Source organism: Cyanistes caeruleus, chromosome 4 (assembly GCF_971803275.1).
Source record: "Cyanistes caeruleus chromosome 4, bCyaCae1.hap1.1, whole genome shotgun sequence".
NCBI classification, from domain to species: Eukaryota; Metazoa; Chordata; class Aves; order Passeriformes; family Paridae; genus Cyanistes; species Cyanistes caeruleus.
The window spans coordinates 2,304,445-2,324,543 of record NC_141704.1 but is presented as its reverse complement, the minus strand read 5'-3'; the positions used below and the strand labels follow the sequence as shown (position 1 = coordinate 2,324,543).

The 20,099-nt window shown below is 44.4% G+C and overlaps 1 protein-coding gene across 1 annotated transcript in view; it reads left to right on the top strand.

The window, feature by feature from the left end:
• EXOC4 (exocyst complex component 4) overlaps positions 1 to 20,099 on the top strand; it is a 290,233-nt gene that overhangs the window by 31,581 nt on the left and 238,553 nt on the right. The window contains exons 4-7 of the mRNA XM_023918813.2: positions 2,660 to 2,844; positions 4,309 to 4,418; positions 11,945 to 12,188; positions 17,229 to 17,406. Coding sequence (XP_023774581.1) covers positions 2,660 to 2,844; positions 4,309 to 4,418; positions 11,945 to 12,188; positions 17,229 to 17,406 — 717 coding nt within the window. The remainder of the gene's footprint in view (positions 1 to 2,659; positions 2,845 to 4,308; positions 4,419 to 11,944; positions 12,189 to 17,228; positions 17,407 to 20,099) is intronic.

The following is a 20,099-nucleotide window of genomic DNA, read 5'->3' as shown; positions in this document are numbered from 1 at the left end:
TTTTCCATCACCAGTATTAACTGGAGTCTTGCTCCAGTTAACTCTTCCTCTCTCTATCCAATTCCACATCTTTTTAGTCCTTTTGGATGCAGCCAGCAGGTGATGGGAGTGTTAAAAACCAGGGAAAGCTGATTGGCATCTCTTGCATAATCCAAGTTTTTGTGTGTTAGGAGCTGAGTGGGGGCATAAAGTCAAAAAAGTTTCTTCTAAAGTTTCACTGTTGATCTGCCTTTCGTGTATATTTAATTTTGTGCATTTTTTATTGAAGTTTTTGCTTATGGTTGCTTGTGCAGTTCTGGGCTGGTATATCCAGCACACAAAGGTTTTAATCTCATATTTTTTTTATTCTGGAATATAATCTTGGGTGTTGCTTTGTTATCAGGACCTAAATCATCTTTCTGTAAACAAAACTGCAGAAAGGAAATGGTTTGGTTTGGTTTTTAGCATAATATTTATATTTGCTGCCATCTAAACCTAACTGGAGACCTTTCTTTGACTCCCATGTATATAATAAATATATATATATATATATATATGAGTGTAATAAATGGTTGAATATTCAATTTTTTTTCTTAAAAGACATCCTTGAGAGCTGTATTTTGGCCTTAATATGTGAGCAACAAACTCTTTAGGAACTGGCAGGACAAAACCAGAGCTGAGCAGAAAGTTTAAGTTCCCGTTCCTCGCGTTTCAGAGAAAACTTCTCCTGGATGTCTTGGAAATTTTTTTAACGTTGCTTTGCTCTGGATTTCACTTTTTTTCTGGCTGCTTTTTCATCTCAGTTTTTCAGTATGACAAATGTGGCTCCTGGTCCTTGCTCTGGTGGGATTTTTGGCCCAGCTCCCGGGGAAGTTGCAGCTCCCTTGAAGCGATGAGGGGGTTCAGGCGCCTTTGGAATGGGGAAATTTGGGGCTCAGCTCCACCTGCCAAAGGAAGGAGAGAGGAATCAACACTTGCACTTCTGCCAGAGTTCTCCACGTGGTGTCTGCTGAGCTGCTCCACCTGTGTGAGCTCTGGCACCTCCTCTGAGGAGAAGGAAATGGGGATTTTCCTTCATCTTTGGGGTGGTTTTGTGACGTGTGGTGGCCAAACTTCCCCAGCCGTTCCTGGTTACGGGGAAAAAAGAAGATGGACAGTTTTTGTCTCAAGTGAGGAGATTTAAAAATTAATATAAAAAGCCTGGCTATCCCATGGATATTCCAGTTTTTTTCTGGGCTTGGAGGGCAGCACAGGAATCTGCTGGTGATGGATGTTCTTTCATAAGATTGCCTTTAGAATGGGGAAATTTGGGGCTCAGCTCCACCTGCCAAAGGAAGAAGAGAGGGATCAACACTTCCACTTCTGCCAGAGTTCCCCACGTGGTGTCTGCTGAGCTGCTCCACCTGTGTGAGCTCTGGCACCTCCTCTGAGGAGGAGGAAATGGGGATTTTCCTTCATCTTTGGGATGGTTTTGTGACGTGTGGTGGCCAAACTTCCCTAACTGTTCCCAGATGGATGATGATGGGAAAGAAAGAGAATGGACAGTATTGTGTGTCAAGTGAGGAGATTTAAAAATTAATATAAAAAGCCTGGCTGTCCCATGGATATCCCAGATTTTTCCTGGGCCAGCAAAGGAATCTGCTGGTGACGGATGTTCTTTCAGCAGAGTTAATATTTACTGGTACTGAGGGAGCAGCCCTGGGCTGGGCTGGATGCTCACTGTATCTTTGCTTTTAATTTTTAATGTTTGGCTGACAGGTTTGTTCTCAACCAAGATCCTGAAGTGCAAGCAAATGTCTTACTTCACTGACAGCATCCTCCTCAGTTAGCAGGGAATGGGGTTTTTAAATTTCATTTTCAACTTCTGCATGCCAAACATGGTCTTTCCAATTTCTTACAACGTCAGCACTGAGAGTTTGGAAGCTGCAGAGGGATGCCATCATTTATTTATTAGTAACTGGAAATCTGTGTTAAATAGAAAACCAACTGGGAGGGATGCACAGAGAGAGTGTTGCTTTTAGGCGCTGATTTGTCATTCCTGGTGGGTTTTGTCTGTGTTTGGGTTTTCTCCATGTTTATTTTTAGGATAAAAAAAAGAAATTAGGAAATTTCAGTACCCATGGGATGTCAGCTGGTCATTATTTCAGAGGTTCAAATGGTGTGGCCACAGGACATAACCCTTGTGCAGCCTAAAGGATGAGGCTTCCTAAGCTTTTTCAGTCATGACTTTAAGCAAATTAAATTTAAGCCATTTTCTCCCCATTTGTATAATTTGGAATAATGGTTTTCTTGGTTTTTCTGTAATGGAAAGAATAACAGCCATCAAACACCATTGTCACTATCTTCTTCTAACACTTTTCTACTTAATAATCCTCTTATTTGGGGATAAACCATGCTTTGATTTTTATTAAAGAACTGTGTTTTCACTAACTTGTTTTATACATATGCTTAATATTTGAAGGCTGCACATTAAATCTGAATTATTTGGATGTTGGACCCTTCTGTATAATTTGGGAACAGAAATAAGTATTACTTTAAGTTATTCTGCTTTAGAAAGGTTTTAAGGATAGAATCATCCTGGGATCCAGACACTCCAAGAGGAAAATCACAAAACCGAATGAATTGATGGCGAGAGTTGAACGAATCTTTGTCTAAAAATCATCCTGTGTTTCCCCCCCAGGTGTCAGCAGTGGATTCCCTGGAGGGTCCCCTCCTGCAGGTGGAGGGGCTGAGTGACCTGAGGCTGGAGCTGCACAGCAAGAAGATGAACCTGCACCTGGTGCTGATCGACGAGCTGCACCGGCACCTCTACATCAAATCCACCAACCGCGTGGGGCAGCGTGGCAAGGACAGAGCCAGGCTCGGGTGGGACAGCTTTCCTCACCCCCAGTCCCAAACCTGCCACACAGACTGCGGCTCACACCCCAAATCTGCATTTCTGGAGTGCAAATCCCTCAGCATGGTGGCTGTGGAGAGCAGAAAATTCAGATTTGTTGGCGCACTGTTGCTTTCCGCGGTGCTTCTCTTGGGGTTTTGCTGCTTCCCACAGCTCCTTTGTGCATTCCTCCCTTCTCTGGTGTTATCCCTTCCCTACAAATGTCATGGTCATGAGGCTCAGGACAGGAAAAAACTGCTCATTTCCTAGGAAATATCCAAGTTTTAAAAGCCTCGCCACCAACCATCAGGTGACGAGATGGAGGCCACAATGCTCAAGTCTCTGAGCTGAAATTGGTTGGTTTTGATGTTTCCAAGGTGTTTTAAAGGTGTTGAAACTTCTTACCTGGTTGGTGCCTATGGAAATTCAGTTAATGCAGGCTATTTTTCCTGATTTTGCTAATTCTTGTTGCATGGAAGGAAGAAAGTGGCTGGAAAAGAGAGACAAAATGTTGGGAGATAATTTTTGCAGAGTAGGAGAGGTGGGGAGCAAAAGGGGAGCCAGTGCTTGATAGAGATACAGAAAAAAGATAAATTAGCTTTTTATTGTGAGAATGAATAAAATACTGCTTGCCCAAAATGCTAGGCAGGATAGCCAGTCGCATGAAACAAATTTACGAGAGAAAGGATTGATTGAAATTGAAATTTCTACAAAGGAGGGTTGCTAGCAAGTCATCAGTCCCTTCCTTACACATCTTCTTAATTAAAAACAGCCACAAAGCTTTGGTGTTCCCAGACTGGGGCACTGCTAATTAACTGCACTTCTGTGTGGCTGCTACAGGGACCTTTCTTTTACTCCGGATTCTTTTTTTTTTTCACTTCCCCTGATGCACATTGTGGATATTTGATAACAGGAACTCTTGCAGCAAGGCTGGCTTGTTGCTTTGGGTGGTTCTTCTGCAGGATACCAAGCCTAAATCTTGGGTTTTTTTCATGTTTCCATGAATTTCCATCAATTCTGACCTCGAAGCAAACACACTGAGCTCCATTGTGGGAGCCTTCCACATTTCTTTCTCCAAAAAATGATTTCTTGTTTGTGTCACCCTACCACATCCAGCAGCTGGGGCAGTGTGACACATTTCTGGCAACTACTACAATGTGAATTTATGGTTAAAATAGCCAAGTGGAAAATGTTTTAATTTTTGAGTAAAGAGGTTAATTTGGGAAGGGATGCACGTGGGTGTGCTCAGAACAGGAACGTCAAGGGCAGGAAAAAGGGTGGAGGTTTCTGGTGGGAATAAAGAAGTTTGGAGGATTGAGGAGTTGACAGAAGGCATGGAAATGGGAACATCTATTTCATAGGCTTAAAATGTAAGGAATAAGGGGATTATTTGTTGTGAATAAATAGTGTAAATGATAATTAACTGTTTGCTTTAATTCTTTCCTCTCACACAGGTCCCTTGTGAAAGACGCCTCTCCCGTGCCTCTGATGGATGTCACAAATTTATCTACACCTCGGAAATTCCTGGAGACTTCCCAGTTCAGTACTCCTGGAAGCTCCAGCAGTGAGTATTTAAGCCATATATATATTCATTTGTAGCTCTTCAGCTGATTTTGCTGGAGTAGGAGGACGCAAATCATCCCTTGTTGGCTCAGGGGAAACAAAATCCTGGGAGGTGAGTTGTGCAGTGTCACAGAACGAGGGGGTGTTGTGTCCAGGGGCAGAACTTGCTTTTCTTCCTCATGGAAAATTATCTTTCCTCTCTCCTAACCCCCACCAGCTTCAGTTAAATACACTCATTTTCCTGTGCCTGTTCTCACCTTGATTGTGTTCTTGATATCTTGAGCAGCAGAGATTTGCAGTGGGTTCATTCTGTGAGGAGGTTTCCTCAGCATTATTTACTGCAGGCAGCCGGGTTCATGTAGATATTACTGAAGTTTTTTATTGTGTGGGAGCCAAAAGGTCAAATCTGTTCCTTGTGGGAGCTTTGTAACTTTGACTAAAGGTCTGGCTGTACACAGGAATAATCTGGGGCTGATCTTTTATTCGTGTTACTGCAACAAACACCGAGGAAAACTCTTTTCACTGGTGCTTTTGTCTGAGGCTTTGGAAGGGCTGCAGGGAGGGGAAATTAATCTTTGTATTGTTTCAGGAGATTAATAAGTGGGGTTGTCCTTGATGAATAATACAGAAGTGACCTCCAGTCTCTTCCCCCTTTCAAACCTGACTGTTTCAGTATTCCTCAAATGCAGAGAATCTTCCCTTCTCTTTTCAGCCTTATTAATTCTTTTGTCCTTTTGTTTCTAGTTTTGTCACACTTGCCTCCGAGATTGTTCCATTTGATTTCTCTTATCTTCTGCTCCTGGAGGGGTTTTGTTCTTCAGCTCAGCTCCTGCCAGGCTGGTCTTGGTGCCTGGGGCTGTTTTTCTGTGTCCTGAAGTTTTGTGAGGAGTCACAAACTTCCAGAGCTGGAAACTGCAGCCTGGCTACTCAAAATGTGGAATAGAGGACCCATATGAAAATTCTGAGGGAAAAACTTGAGAATTTCTGTTCTGCTCTGTGATCAGTGGGAAGTTCAGTTCCATTTTCTCACAAAAGATCACAGGATTTTGAGGAACTGAGGAAACAAACCACAAAAACCTGAATCCCAGCATCACCACTGGAAATAGAATAGTTTGATTTGGAAGGGACCTGAAAGACCATGTAGTTCCAACCCCTCTGAGTTAAAATACTCATTTTCCAGTGATACTTATAGTGTCTGCTATTTTCCCCCCCTAAAATATTGTTCTTCTGGACAGTAATAAAACCCAAAGGTCTGAAGTTATGGAGCTGATGGGAATCTCCCACCTCAGGGGTGGGGGACCAAGCAGGAGATGCCTCTCCTGATCTTGTTTTTGCAGATCTCTTCTTGCTCTTCATAGAAAATCTCTTCCCTGGCTCCTCCTTGTGCTCTGCATCACTCAGTGAAGTGCTGGGCAAGTGTCCCTCAGCCTGGCAAAGATGTGGATTCTAACAGAAAACATTTGATCGGCATAAAATCTGCATATGGTTCTGCTTCAAGTGCACAATGTACTTATGTAGATTTTTTTCCCCTCCCCGTGTAATTTTATTTAAAAGTAGCCTTTTCCAGGACTGCACAATTAACAGAGAATTTCAAACTTATGTGTATGCATAACAAAAGCTGTTTCTGCCTGTAGTCACTTAAGTTCTTTGGCTTTTTATTGATGAAACAAAGTGCCTGTGCATATTAATGGCTGTCATTCTAAAGCACTGACTCATTCATCCCATCCCAGCTCTGATGCCAAAATTTGGAGTCCTTCCTGCGCTCCCTTCCCAGAGGAGATGTTACCTTGTGCTGTAGAATCTTTATAAGGAAATTAAAGCTGTTCCTGCCACACGTAAAACAAACAAACCCTTCGGTAATGCTCACCTGAGGATTGGAGATGTGGCAGTTCACCAGTAACGCCTTCCCTTCATGCCAGTTCAGAGAAATAAATTTGTGTTTCTCTGCTTGAACTTTCTGTACTCTGAAGGGTATTTAGGAAGGTTTGCCAGGCTCTTCCTGGAACTCTAAAACGTGCTCACAAACCCAAGAGTGCCTTTTCCTGGGAAAGTGGGGACAGTACTTCTTAGAAATCCAGCAGAAGATGAGCTAGTGGTGACAATAAATACTGCTGTGGGTGGCATATGTAGATTTTATGCTGAATTGCTAATTTATATTAATAATTTCTGGGGAGGAAAAAAGAGTTTGTAGGGCCAGGCAGTGTGGTGGTTCTAAGGTCAGGTCTGGGAACTACTCCTGGCTCTCTTTCTTCAAGAACCAGAGACTTCAGTGACAACACATGGAGACCTCTAAACCTGCTGCTGCAGAATCCCTGCAGGAGCCAGAGCTTGCAATGTTCAATTTTCAGGGTGAATCTAAAAAATGCCATTGTGCCAGTTCGTTGTCACAGGTGCCTCTACTCCAAACACACTCAATAAATCTTCAAAAGATTTCTTCTCTTCTTATGAACCTCACCTGAGGATCTGACAGCAGCTGGGTAAATTGCCTTTATCATCTTCTCTTAAAACGTGATGATCTGGGGGTGTGTTTGGGGAAGGAAAGGGAAAATCAAGGAGATTTTAGATCTGTGTGGTGAAAGCCAGGAAGGTAACATATAATTGCTGTTTTTGTATAATTCCATGAGTTGTTCCTGTGTGTTGTCCCAACATCAAATAACTGGCTACAGTGCACTTTTCTTTTTTATTTGGAGACTTGCTTTTCATGCTTGTAGAGATTAGGAGGATTTTGAAGTGGGTTTTCTTCTGGGGTAGGTAGTGATGCAGAACAGAAAATTCCCAAAATCTTCCAAAGACCCATTTCTGCAGAACTGCCCATTTGTAGCTCCATGAACGTGTCAGAACAAGGATTCAGCGCCAGGAATTAGCAGGTGATGTTCCTGCAAATCTAAAATCACGCCTTTGGGCCACCAGGAACTCGTGTGCTTTCCTCTGGAAGGATTGAAGGTACAAAGGATATCACCAGAAGGACATAAATCATGGAAAATAGTGCATTAAATTTTACAAGACTCCCATAAAAACCTGTGGATAATGAAACCTTCAGTAACGAGGAGCAGCAAATTTTGGCCATTCACTGGAATGAAAAACAAGACCCAAGAGTCTTTTTTTTCAGCTGCTTTGTTTAAATGAGTTCCCAACGTTGGCTTTTTAGGGATCAGAGCAGAGCTATTAAAAAGCTCCTTGCAGCAGGTTGGTTCCTTGGGAAATGGCAGCACTGAGCAAACGAATTCCAATTGGAACAGAGGTTTTTGTAGGGCATCATCAGAGCAGGGATCAGGGAAGCTCCTGGAGGTGAGGAATCAGTGATGCACATGGTTCAGCTTTTAGGGGTTTAACCCACTTGAACCCAGGCTCAGCTTTTGCCTGCTTGAACACAGAGTTGAGCATTTTCAGGTGAAAAATGGTGATGAAAAATTTGTGAAAATGGCTGCAATTTTATTATAGAGTCTGTCAAAATCATCATTCCTTCAAGCTGTTGTATTAGAAGGCTTTTGCTAAGTTGTATTTAAATGTTCTGCTTCACAAGAGGTTTGCAGACTTTGTCAGGACAAGAGGATCAGCCAGTCAGGGGGTTCAGGAAAGGCAGGTCCTGCTTGGCCACCCTGATCTTCTGTGGACAAAGTGACCCCCTTGGAGGATGAGGGGAAGGCTGGGGATGTGTCAGGTCTGCCTAGACTTTGGTCAAGTCTTTGTTTCCAGAACATTCTCCTGGAGAAAGCTGTTTGGGCTCCATCAGGTGAGGGGATCCAGGACACGCTCAGCAGTGACACTGGGCTGGGTGGGAGTTGATCTGCTGCAGGCTTGAGAAGCTCTGGAGAGCCCTTGGGTGGATCCCAGGGACCTGTGAGTGTCCTGGGGGTGTGGACTGACCATTTCCCTTGGATTCTGGGGCTTCCTGTGGGATTCTGGGCCATCCCTGCCTTCCCCAGCAGGGTTTTGCTGTTAAAGACTGAGGCAGAGAAGGCATTTGGTGCCTCAGCCTCTTCCTTCTGTCACTATTTCCACCACATCCAGCAAAGGATTGAGATCCTTCCTGGCCCACCTTTGCTTACTGATGTATTTATAGAAATATTTTTATTGCCCTTTACAGCAATAACCAGGTTTAGTTCTAGCTGGGCTTTGGCCCTTCTCATTTTCTCCCCTCACAACCTCACAACATCCTTCTGTTCCTCCTGAGCTGCTTTCTGCATCTTCCCAAGGCCAGGAGCTCTCCTTTTCCCCTGAATCCAGTAAAAACTCTCTGTCCAGCCAGGCTGGTCTTTTTGCTGCCTGCTCATCCCTTGGCTCCTGGGGACAGCCTGCTCCTGTGCCTTTAGGATTTCCTTCTGGAAGGATGTCCAGCCTTCCTGGACTCCTCCAGGACAGGTTCCAAGGGAGTCTCAGCCAGGCTCCTGGACAGGCCCAATCTGCCCCCTGACAGTCCAAGGTGGCAGATCTGCTCTCCCACCACTTCCTTCCATGAACCAAAGCTAGGAATAACTTCTTGATCCCAAAGAATAACAAAGTCATTCATATTCCCAGTTTGGGAGTAATTAAAGCTCTCCTTTCCGAGAGCTGATCCCTGGGATAGGGATTCCTCACCCACAGACTCCTCTGCCCACAGGGAGCAGCATGTGGGGCTGCAATTTTCCAGGTGAGCTCCTTAATAAATGCCTGGGTCCTTTGATGCCTTTCTGGAAGAGGAAGGGGACAGCAGGAGCTTGTTCCTGGGCCAAAGCTTTGTGGTCAAACAGCCCCTTGATGACATTAAATGGCAGGAGAGGATGTTTGAAGTGCGAAAGACACGAGGAAAGGACGTCCTCAGTTACCCAGGGTTGGGATCTTGTCAGATCTCACAGATAAATGGGCCCCCAAAGCTACTCAGGGCTCCTGTTTAACAGGGACAATGTGCAGGAACACAGTGAAAACAGGATCCCACTGTTCTGTCAAACAGCCAGATGTGACAGAGCCTCCAGACCCGTGTGCAGCTCCCAGATATCGAATTGCTCACTCTGCTCTTGTTTGTAAGAGATGTAAATCAATGTCCCAACTATTTGAGGATGCTGGAAATTGGTTTGCTCTTTCGAAAATGGAGGAGTGTTTGTCTCAGTGTGCTGGCAGAGTTCTCAGCAAGATTGCTGCTTTTATTCCTCTTAAATGCTGTCCTCACATTTGGCTACAGCTCCATTTCCTTCCTCTTGGGTGTTCATTGTGTGATATTAAGAATAATTTACAGGCTGCTTACAGAGGGGGTGCAGCCTCATGACGAGACGTGTCCTCTGAGAGGCTGCTGAGGCTGGGGAATATCTGCATTCAACTCACAGAAACAAGGTATTTAGGGCTTTTTTAAAAAAATAAAAAGAATAGGTTAATCCTTTCTTCCTGTAGAATTTCTGGTGTTTTTTCACAGGTCTGGTTCCAAAGAGCTCATTTTCTGTGTCTGGGCCTGAGTTTTGCTGTGGGTTTTGGAGAATAGCAAATAACAATAACAGAGTGGGCAGAGACCAGGCCTGCAGCCACAAAGTCCTTTGCACTTCTGTGGGGTGAAAGGTCTGTGATGGAGCAGAGCTTTGAGCAGGAATAGTTCTGCATCCAGTTGTTAAATTCCAATTGGTGTTTGAAATGTCTCTGTATATCCTTGCTTTTTTTGCTGTTTGTTTTTTTTTTATTTTATTAATGCATTCTGGGTGTTTCTAGTTGTTTGTCCTGTAACTTGCTCACATTAAATTGGAAGAAGTGTGTGTGAGAGAGAAAAAAGCACTGTTTGATCTTCCTGATGTTCATTGTCAGAGGATCATGGAACAGTCTGGAGTTGGAAGGATCTTTCTAAAGGTCATCCAGTCCAACCCCCCTGCCAGGGGCAGGGACACTTCCACCATCCCAGGCTGCTCCAAGCCCTGTCCAGCCTGGCCTTGGACATTCCAGGAATCCAGGGGCAGCCACAGCTGCTCTGGGAATTCCAGTCCAGCCAGCAGTTCCTTCCCCAGATCCCATCCATCCCTGTCCTCTGGCAGTGGAAGCCATTCCCTGTGTCCTGTCCCTCCAGGCCTTGTCCCCAGCCCCTCTCCAGCTCTCCTGGAGCCCCTCCAGGCCCTGGCAGGGGCTCTGAGCTCTCTCTGGAGCCTTCTCCTCTCCAGGGGAACATTCCCAGTTCACCCAGCCTGGCTACAGAGCAGGATCCATTCTCACCTCACTCTCACCTGGTGCTCTGGGTTCAAATGTGAGCCCTGTGAGCCGTGAGCTTGGTTTGAGCCAGAGGTGCAGACTTTGGGATCACACTGCAGGGAAACAGCAGCCTCTTGATTGATTGAGCCTGAGGTTGGTGTGAGCTGGCACTGAGGAGAGCGTTACCCATTTATTGTGGTTATTTACAAACTGACACCATCCTGTGGCCGTTGTTTTCTTGATCCTGCTCTGACTTAGCACTGGTGCTGCTCCTCTGGTCAGAGCCCAGCTTCAGGCAGCTCCTTGTGCTGTTCCTCACTCCTGCCATGTCCCTTCCATCCTCCTGCTGGATCTTTTGACACTTCTTCAGCTTCTTGGAAAAGTTTAGAAGTAAAAAAATCTGTCAAAGAGTTGAATCCATGGGAGTCATCTGTCACCCAGCAGCCTTTTCAGAGCCCAGCCCCAGTCAGATGAAACAGCCTTTGGGTTTTAATTTTGATCCAAGGATCTGGCGTGGTGGATGGCACAGAGTGGCTGTAGATCTTCCAAGATGCTTTTAATTCAGTTTGCCTTGAAGACACTTACTTCACATAAGTGTTTAAATATATTTATTAAATGTTTCACCCAGTCTTTAACAGAGCCGTGCTTTTGTTGTTGTTGGGTGTTATCTGTAAATTAAGAAATGTTGCTTAATGAACCTACTTAAAACAAGCAGAGTCTCTCTTGCTTTCCCATCCCCTGTCGCTTAGCAACAGGATTTCTCCCTGTGCAATCCCTGTTACTTCAGGACCATGTCTGCAATATCCTCTCTAATTCTTCTACTTTAGCCTTCTAGAAGCCTTGCTGGAAGATTTGAGTAACTTCATCAACCCCTTGACAGACGTAATAAAGCAGAAAAAGATAAAATCAAACAATCAGTCACTTGGGCAGCGCAAACTTTGCTGAATTCATCAGCAGTCTCTTAAGCTTGATAGTGTTTGTAATGAAAATTCCTCTCTTGTGAAGAAAACAGCAAGGAAAACCAGCTGAGGAAGAAACTGAGGGGGTTTTAGCTCCTTGAAACACATTTGTAGGGATATTGTACCTTCTCATTTATGAATATCTTAATTGCACCAGACTTTATTTCCTAACACAGAATTTACACCACAAATTGCTCCTAAATCAATCCAATGTGCAGGCTGCTGTATTTATGCCTATGGAAGCCCCCAAGCAAACAGAAACATCCACTGCTTCCCCACAAAAACCAAGTGTTTCTGGTTCTCTTGCTCATCTTTGGTTTCTCCACGTGCTGGGAATTCTGTGAAGCCACAGGAGCTCCTGTGCTGCTTTTTCAGGGCGCTGATGTTGGGTTCAATTGATAAAATCTGGGATTAAAATCTCTTCCAGTGAGAGACTCAAGCCTTCTGGAGATCAAAGAGGACACAGACTTGGATCCAGAGGAGAACAGCGCTGTCTTCATGGGAATCCTCATCAAGGGGCTGGCCAAGCTGAAGAAAATTCCAGAAACAGTGAAAGCCATCCAGGACCGCTTGGAGCAGGAGCTCAAGCAGATTGTGAAGCGTTCCACCACTCAGGTGGCTGACAATGGTTACCAGAGAGGGGAGAATATTTCCCAGGAAAATCAGCCTAGGTAAGGATATTTCAACTCCCAGCCCTTGATTGCTGCCAAAAAAAAAAAAAAATTAAAAAAAAAAAAAAAGTCCTAATTGATAATATGACTTGAAATGAGAAAATTCAGCTCGGTGATTTCGAGTGTTGCAGAGTCCAATTAAGCTGATGCAGGTGCAAAGCTTTGAAATCATGTATGGAACTAATTCTATCACAAATGTATGGCCAATTCTCTAATTGTTTTGCAGCCCCATTTACGTTAATAGCAAGGTGTGGGAGCCAGCTGAGCGCTGTGTTTGTGCTGCTCCTCAGAATTCACTGAAACTGGCCTTTGGAAAAAAAAAACAAAACAGATTCCAGCAGGAATCTCTTCCAGCTGAAATATTCATCTCCACAATGTCGTGATCATTGTCCGAAGGGAGTTAATGGCAGAAAAGTAAAGTCTGTATCTTCATTATGTGCAATATTTGTAGAGGAAAATCACTCCCAAGGAAAACATCAGCTTGATAAAGACTCCTTTTTTTAATTCTTCTCATCAGCACTGTTGTGGAAACAGTTCTGAAGAATTTGTAGTGTCACAGTGCTGATAACTCAGTGAAAATGAGCTTTTTTTAGATGGGTCAGATGGCAGAATTTTAGTTTCTGATGCCAAGAGTGTAACATGTTCTTGATACTTGTTTTATGAACCAGTCTGGAGAGGTTGTGTGGCTCCTGGTTGTCTGCTGGAATTGATAAGTTGGATCAGATCATATATCAATGCCATTAACCTGCCCCAAGGGTCGAGTGAGGCACAGAAAGGATTAAAGGATTTTGGTATTTGTTGGAGACTGTGAGCCTTTAAGATGCTCCTGTTCTAGAGCCATGGAAAGTGTCTTGAATTCTTGTTGAATACAGACATAATTAGAACAGGTTCTAAACCTAAATCACACGTGAAGTTTACAGCAAGCAGGTGAATTCATTTATATTGAAAAGAATAAATTACAGTATGGAAGGGTGTCCCCATCCCTTAAATTAGCTTCAGTTTTAAATCAAAGCTCAGAGACTTTCCTGCTGTCAGGGGGAAAATAAATCTGAACAACAAGGCCCTGCTGCTTCAAGAGAGCTCTGTTAGACCCCAGATTTGAGCACAGTGCAGTGCCCAGAGCTGTTCATTAGGCTGTCAGATGATCCTTGAAGTCCCTTCCAACCCAAACCATTCTGTGACCAAGGATGAGACTGACATTTGCTTGGGGAAATTTTGGTGAAATTTTCCTTTTGAGATACCATGTAACAATTATTTAGAGCTCCTCTGGTTGTACAGGAGAGAAATGATTTGTAGAGCCTGGCCAGAAAAGCTGCAGATCTGATAATGGCAACTGCTGGTCTCATTCTTCTTACTTTTCAAATTTAACTGTCTTTTCCTTCCTTCCTTAATGAGCTTTTCCATGTATGTTTGTGCAGCCAGCTTTTACATTTGTGTATAAAAATATTGTTAATTATGCCCAAATTTTTAAACTCAAGTTTTTTCTGGTTTGTGGTGACTCTTTGGGTGCTCTCACAGATCCTCAGAGCTTCAGGAAGGGCAGGAGGAGGTTCCAAGTAGCTCCTTGTCCCTGGGGGAAAGGGACAAGATTTTGAAAGCTCTGCCTGAATCTCACCATGTTTTAGTTGAGCTCAGCTTTAGGTGGAAAATTTTGAAGTCTAGAGAAATTCTCTAACATATTTAGAGAATTTTTGCTTGAAAGAAGTTTATGGAGAAAGGCTTAACTATAGGAATTGCCATTGCCTTATCCTTAATTCATCAGTCTCACCTCCACATTTAGAAATCCTTGTCTGGGGCTGTGGAGAACAAAGTGTCCCAGAAGAGGATGTGCTGAGTTTCCTTGGGGTGCTGCTGCACAGCCCTGTGGGGCTCTCCTAAATTTTGGAAGACTTGGGGCTTCAGAATAACAATGTGGACAGATGCCTACTTGAGGGACAGATTTATGGAATATTTTGGTATGGAAACATTAAAAATCCAGTCCAAGAAGAGATGGGAGATTGTTGCTTTTGCTCCTAAATCCTCTTGCTTGGATTCCATGTGCTTTTCCCTACATGTCCATATTGTATTTTAACTTTTGCCCTCATCTCCAGGCTTTGAAATAAACACAGGAATTACGTCCAGGCCACCCCTCTGACCAGGCACAGACTGAAACACCTGAATTGTCATTAATATCCTCACTCAGGTGGCAGCAGTCACTGGCAGCACTGCACTCCCATTATTGCCTGGACCATGGAAGTCCCTCCTGGCTGTGTGTCCCCAGCACCTTTTCCCTCTCTCTGGGTGCAGGGGTTGTGAGGTGGCTGTGACAAATTGCCTGAGCCAGGCTCCTGTCCCTGCCTGTCCCTGGTCAGCTCAGGGCACTCCCTGCTCCAGCCCCATCCAGGCCAGGCTGTTGTTGATGGGTTTTTATTGGAGTCTGAGGCACGGAGTGTGTGCCCTTGTCTCTGATTCCTGGCTCTGACATCCAAGAAAACACTGAATTTCATATAACGTGAAATTTATGAGCGTGTTTTCATGGTGATACATGAAAATAACTGTTAAATAGAAAAGCTAAAAGTGTGAGTGTGTACATTAGAGAGTTTTCTTAAGTCATTGGGTGAAAAAGTTAAAGTTTAGAGTTTAAACTAGTTTAGAGAGCAGATGACAAGATGGAGGATTTAGAGTGTTGTGTCTTTTCCTTCTTCTTTCTTAATTTTCTTCTTCTAGAGGTTTTTTGGTAACAGCAGGTGATTGGATAGAAAATGTCACAGTGCAGCACACAGGTGATGGGTCACTGAGTCATTAAGAAAAATAATTTACATGTCTATTGTTAATTGGATAAGAATGAGGAGTATAAAGATAAAAGACCTGCGTAGTTCAGGGCCATTTTGTGCCATCAGAGCCAAAGTGAGCCAGGTTATGGTGAATTAAACTTGTGCAGAAAGTCTGGAGAGACCTGCCAAGTTTTGTGAGAACATCCTAATAAACACAAGAGAAACAAGATCCTAACGAGCTCTGGAGTTTTCTTCTGACCCAGAGAACTGAGATAAACAGAACTCCCCGTGAGGGAGGATCCCAAAGGAGCTCAGCTCAGAGGAGACTGAGAAATCCAGTTTGAGAAGTGCAGTAATCAAAACAGAAAAAAAAGTTACAGGTGTTGTCTCTCTGCCTGTGTCTCTTCTGGGGCTCCTTCTTTCAAAAACGGCCTGACAGATTTATAAAACTTTTAGGGAAAGGGAAAATTAAGGTAAGAAGTGCTAAGCTGCAAACAAGGAGATGTGGGAATACAGCGATGAGAATGGAAGATGTGCTGGGGTGGCAGCTGCTGACACTGGAGGGTGGATCTGGGGGATTTCATGTCCAGCAGTCTGGGACATGGGAGTAGGGAGACACTGGAATTTCAGTCAAAAAGGATCTGATCAGTGGAGTATTATCTTAGAAGTGGCTCCACAAACAAGTTGATAATGTGAGGTCAGACTCAGCTAGTGAGAATAAAGTGAGCTTGCCCACTTCTCCAGGTTCAGTTCTGCAAAACTGTTCTTTCCTGGGGCAGCGAGGAGGAGTAGGGATAACTGAGTTCTTGTTTGTCATGGGATGTTGGTGGAAGCTGGGCTGGCACTGAGAACATTTTCTCAGTGCTACAGAATTAATTGGCTTCTATAATGTCACATTTTTTAGCATTTGCTGCTATTCTGAAATATGAAGAAAAGGGATATATACACAGTTTATTTGGTTTTGTCCAAATAGGTATCTTGGTTCCACTGGCTCTTTATTTTTCAGTCAAGAGGGTCACAAATTAATTCAGAGGGCTGGAGCCAGGCTGGGAGAGCTGGGAATGTTCCCCTGGAGAGGAGAAGGCTCCAGGGAGAGCTTCCAGCACATTCCAGGGCCCAAAGGGGCTCCAGGAGAGCTGGAGAGGGACTGGGGACAAGGCCTGGAGGGACAGGACACAGGGAATGGCTTCCCACTGCCAGAGGGCAGGGATGGATGGGATGTGGGGAAGGAATTCCTGGCTGGGCTGGAATTCCCAGAGCAGCCCCTGGATCCCTGGAGTGTCCAAGGCCAGGCTGGACTGGGCTGGGAGCAGCCAAGGGATGATGTTGAGGGAGTCCCCAAAGCCATTCCCTGTTGTGTGAGCACTGCAGGAGGAGCGGGAGCAGCTCCAGCTCCTGCCCTGGGGACGGCAGCTCCTGCTGGGCAGACTTGGAGCACGTGGTGGCTCCAAAGCTGCTGCAGGAAATGTGATGGAGCCTGTCTGTCAGAGCTACAAGTGCCTAACATATGGATTTGGGAAGTGTGATCTTCACGTTTTGGTGGGGTTACGTGGGGACTGGAGTTGCTCATTAAACGGCGGTGAACTCCATCGGCATTTTTCTGTTCTCAAATAGTGAAAAGTGTGATGGCGCTGCCTCGTCACAAACTGTTCAGGACTCTGCAAAGGTGCTTTAATTACAATAGTTGGGCAGTAAGGAACCATGGGAGCAGGTACAGTGCAGAGGATTCAGATGGTGTTATAGCTATAACAAATACAGGAATAAAATCATGGCAAGTGATGAGTGATATTTTAGCTTTCTGATATTTCCTGTCATTTGGAACCTGCCATATTAATTTAATAAGTCAAAAATAATTTCTTTTATCCTGTTTGTGTGGGTAAGTCAGTTTTTATTGCCCTGAGACTCATACTTTTTTCTGGGGGAAGAGCAGGATGTTTCCCTCCCTGCCTGCAGCCCTCCCTGGGGTCTTACAATGGGCTCTAATATTATGTTAGTCCAGTTTAATTATTGTGGAGTTATTAATGGTTTTGTGTTCCCTGTAGGAAGGACACTTTTAAAGTGAGTAATGCTGATATGGGGAAGGGAATGAGGAGAAAAACCCTCAGGAATGTTCAGATACCAAACCTGAGCTGAAATGTGCCCCCTGAGCCCACAGAGAGGGTTTGAAGCCAGGTGACCTCAGCATGTCCCAAAAGAGCACACAAGAGCCCAGTGCCCTGTCCCCTGCCCTGCTGTGTGCCTGTGGAATGTTCCAGAAGCTGAGCAGAGCTGTTTCCGTGGTTCCCAGGTTGCTGCTGGAGCTGCTGGAGCTGCTCTTTGACAAGTTCAACGCCGTGGCCGCCGCGCACTCGGTGGTGCTGGGCCACCTGCAGCAGACAGTGGCCTCCCCCTGCAGCCAGTACGACGGGGAGATCAAGCTCTACGACATGGTGGATGTGTGGGTGAAGATCCAGGATGTCCTGCAGGTAAGAATCCCTCAGGTGGACAGGTTTTCAGCTTGGAACAGCCTTTAGAACCGTGCCAGAGAATACTCGACGTAGCAGTGCTGGGATTTGTCTTTGGTTTGTATTTTTTTTTTGGTAAGTGGCCACGTTTACAACAGATTGTAAAACTCCAAAAGACTTAAATATCAGCAAAAAAAAAAATCCTGTGGATTTATCCTTATGGTGTTTGGAAAGGTTGATTCCTTTTGCCTACCAAGTGATTTATCAGCAGCTTTCAAAGTGACATTTTTGTTCTGTGTTACCATGTCATGCCTGTCTTATAAAGTGTCACAGCTCTAATGGCTTGTCTTCTGCTGTCATTATGGCTGGGTTTAGGCAGCTGAGACACTTGCTGCCGGCGTGTTTGCAGCAAATTCTCATTTGATTCTTCCTCTTTACTGCAAGAGACTAAAGCTGTACCTTGCTTAGGCTTTATTCAGGTGCTGTGCCTCTCACCCAGGGATCTGAGGCTCTCATCTGTCACATCTCTTCTCTCGTTCTTGCTGTGTTAGTATGTTTAGTGTTATATTAAACACATGTTTAGTGGATATTTTTTTTTATTTCTTGTTTTGGAGATCACCTTTATACATAGTGCACAGATGTGGAACTTCACCTGCCATGATGATAAAAGAGGTCAAAGAATCGAGCCTGGCATTATTTACAGGAGGTGGAAGGATTTATGTTGGTCACTCCAGCTCTGGGCTGGTGATGGAAAATGCTCTCTGCCCCTTGCCCTAACTCACCTTTTCAGTTCTGGGCTGGTTTGTAACTGTTATTCTGCAGGATTGTTTGTCTGTGCAGTGATGCAGGTTTTTTTTCCTTTATAAATATCCCAACTGTGTGCATGTTATGAATTTAAATACTTGGACATGATAAATGTAAGGTGTGGGGCCTTCAGTCCCCTCCACCCACCTACAAACTCCTTACCCACATATTTTTCTTTCTAGAAGAATTATTATTAAAGAAATCTCGATCACTTTCCCTATACCAAAAACCTGCAGCTCCCTTCACACTGTTCTTGCAGAAATTTGCTTGGAAATCTCCAGCCAGAGGTTTATGAGGGGTTTTCTGGACAACAGGATGTCACACAACTGAAGTGGGAATAAGGAAATGAAGAATAAAAGGGAAGAATTAAATTGAAGGATATGTGGAATGGGTTTGGGGGATCTGCAGCCATCTTCCTGTGATCCATGAGGTCCAGAAAAACTTTGAGCTTTGATTTCTTCCGATTTTGCTCTGGAAAGGCAAAACCTTGGAGTAAGAACCCTCCCAAGATTGTTCCTTCAGTGCAGCAGAACATCAAGGCTGGATATTCCCGTCCTCTGTGGGAGTTTGGGATGGGTTCAGTCCTGGTGGGTGGTGAAATTTGGAGTGATTTCTCTTGGCTGTTCCCGAACAACGCTGATAGGACTCGAAGCGTGTGGAGGTGTGAGCACTGAGGAGTGAAGGTGCTTTCTGTGCTGGGGAGACAATGTCTGACCAAGATCTCTGGAAAAAGTGTGCCAAGAAAAACACAACAATCCACTTGGAAAGGTTTCATTGTTCTTGGGTGTCGGGGGAGTCGGAAAAGCTTCCAGAAGAGCTTTTACAATGCATAAAAGCAGCACTTTAAGATCCATAATCTCTTGCTGGTTTAAGGTAAGAGATGAGCATTGAATGGCATGAAAGGGAGGAAATGCTGCATTTCTTTGTTCATAATCTTGTGGGTGTTTGTAACTTAGTTCCACTGGAGTGGCTTAAAATATTTTTACCTTAGAGTGTAAGAAAACCTTTGATCCCAAAGCCTAAATTATCTCTAGCCTGCTTTTCTGAGGAAGGATAATTTCTGGAGAGGAGATCTTACATTTGCAGTAGGGGGAGCAGAAAACTCAGTTTTAAAAGTGTTTAAAGCTGTTGGGGGAGGCTGAAAACTTGGAAGAAGTGGCTCAGGGAAGCGATGCAGTTCCTTCAAACCCCAGTGAATGGAATTTAATCACCACAGCAGAACAATATCACACGAGTGCAGTTCGCAGGGATAACGTTCTGTACGTGTGCATTTCTGCCTGTGAAATTCCTTACAACAGCAGGGTTATCCCTCCATGTCTGGACAAAACAACAGGAGCTTGTGGTGGGCTAGAAATTGGGGGCTGTGGGGTTGTTTCTGCAGCTGGTTTTTGGAGCTGAAAGCTCCCTAAGAACTGCACCAGGCACTCTGGTGTAGTGTGAGAGGTGGCTCAGCGTTGAGGTACAAAACATGCAGGTATTTTATATTTTTTACCTTCTCTGAGAATGGAGGAATAACACAGAAGACAGAGTGACCTTTTCTGGTTGATAGTGGAGTGCTAGAAAACAAACTACCAAACAAAAGCACTTTGTCAAAATATTAGAGCAGCTTTGTTCAGGAAAACCCCGTTTGAAGTTATTTCCCTGTCTCACAGCCAGCGTAGCCCTTGGTCGTGCTGTTCCATCAAAGGGAGAGGGGGAAATTTGTTTAAATTTTAACTTAGAGTTTGGCATTTTGTGTGGAGCTAGCTGAGCTCCTCAGTGCAGGGGAGGGTGGAACATCCCCTGAACAACCTCATTAATGTGGGATCAGGGCCTTGGCTGCAGAGAACTGGGAGCCGTGTGCTGACGGGTCAGGATAAATAGGGAGGGAATTCTCAGGTTTTCTGGGACAATTCAGTGTCTGTGCTGGA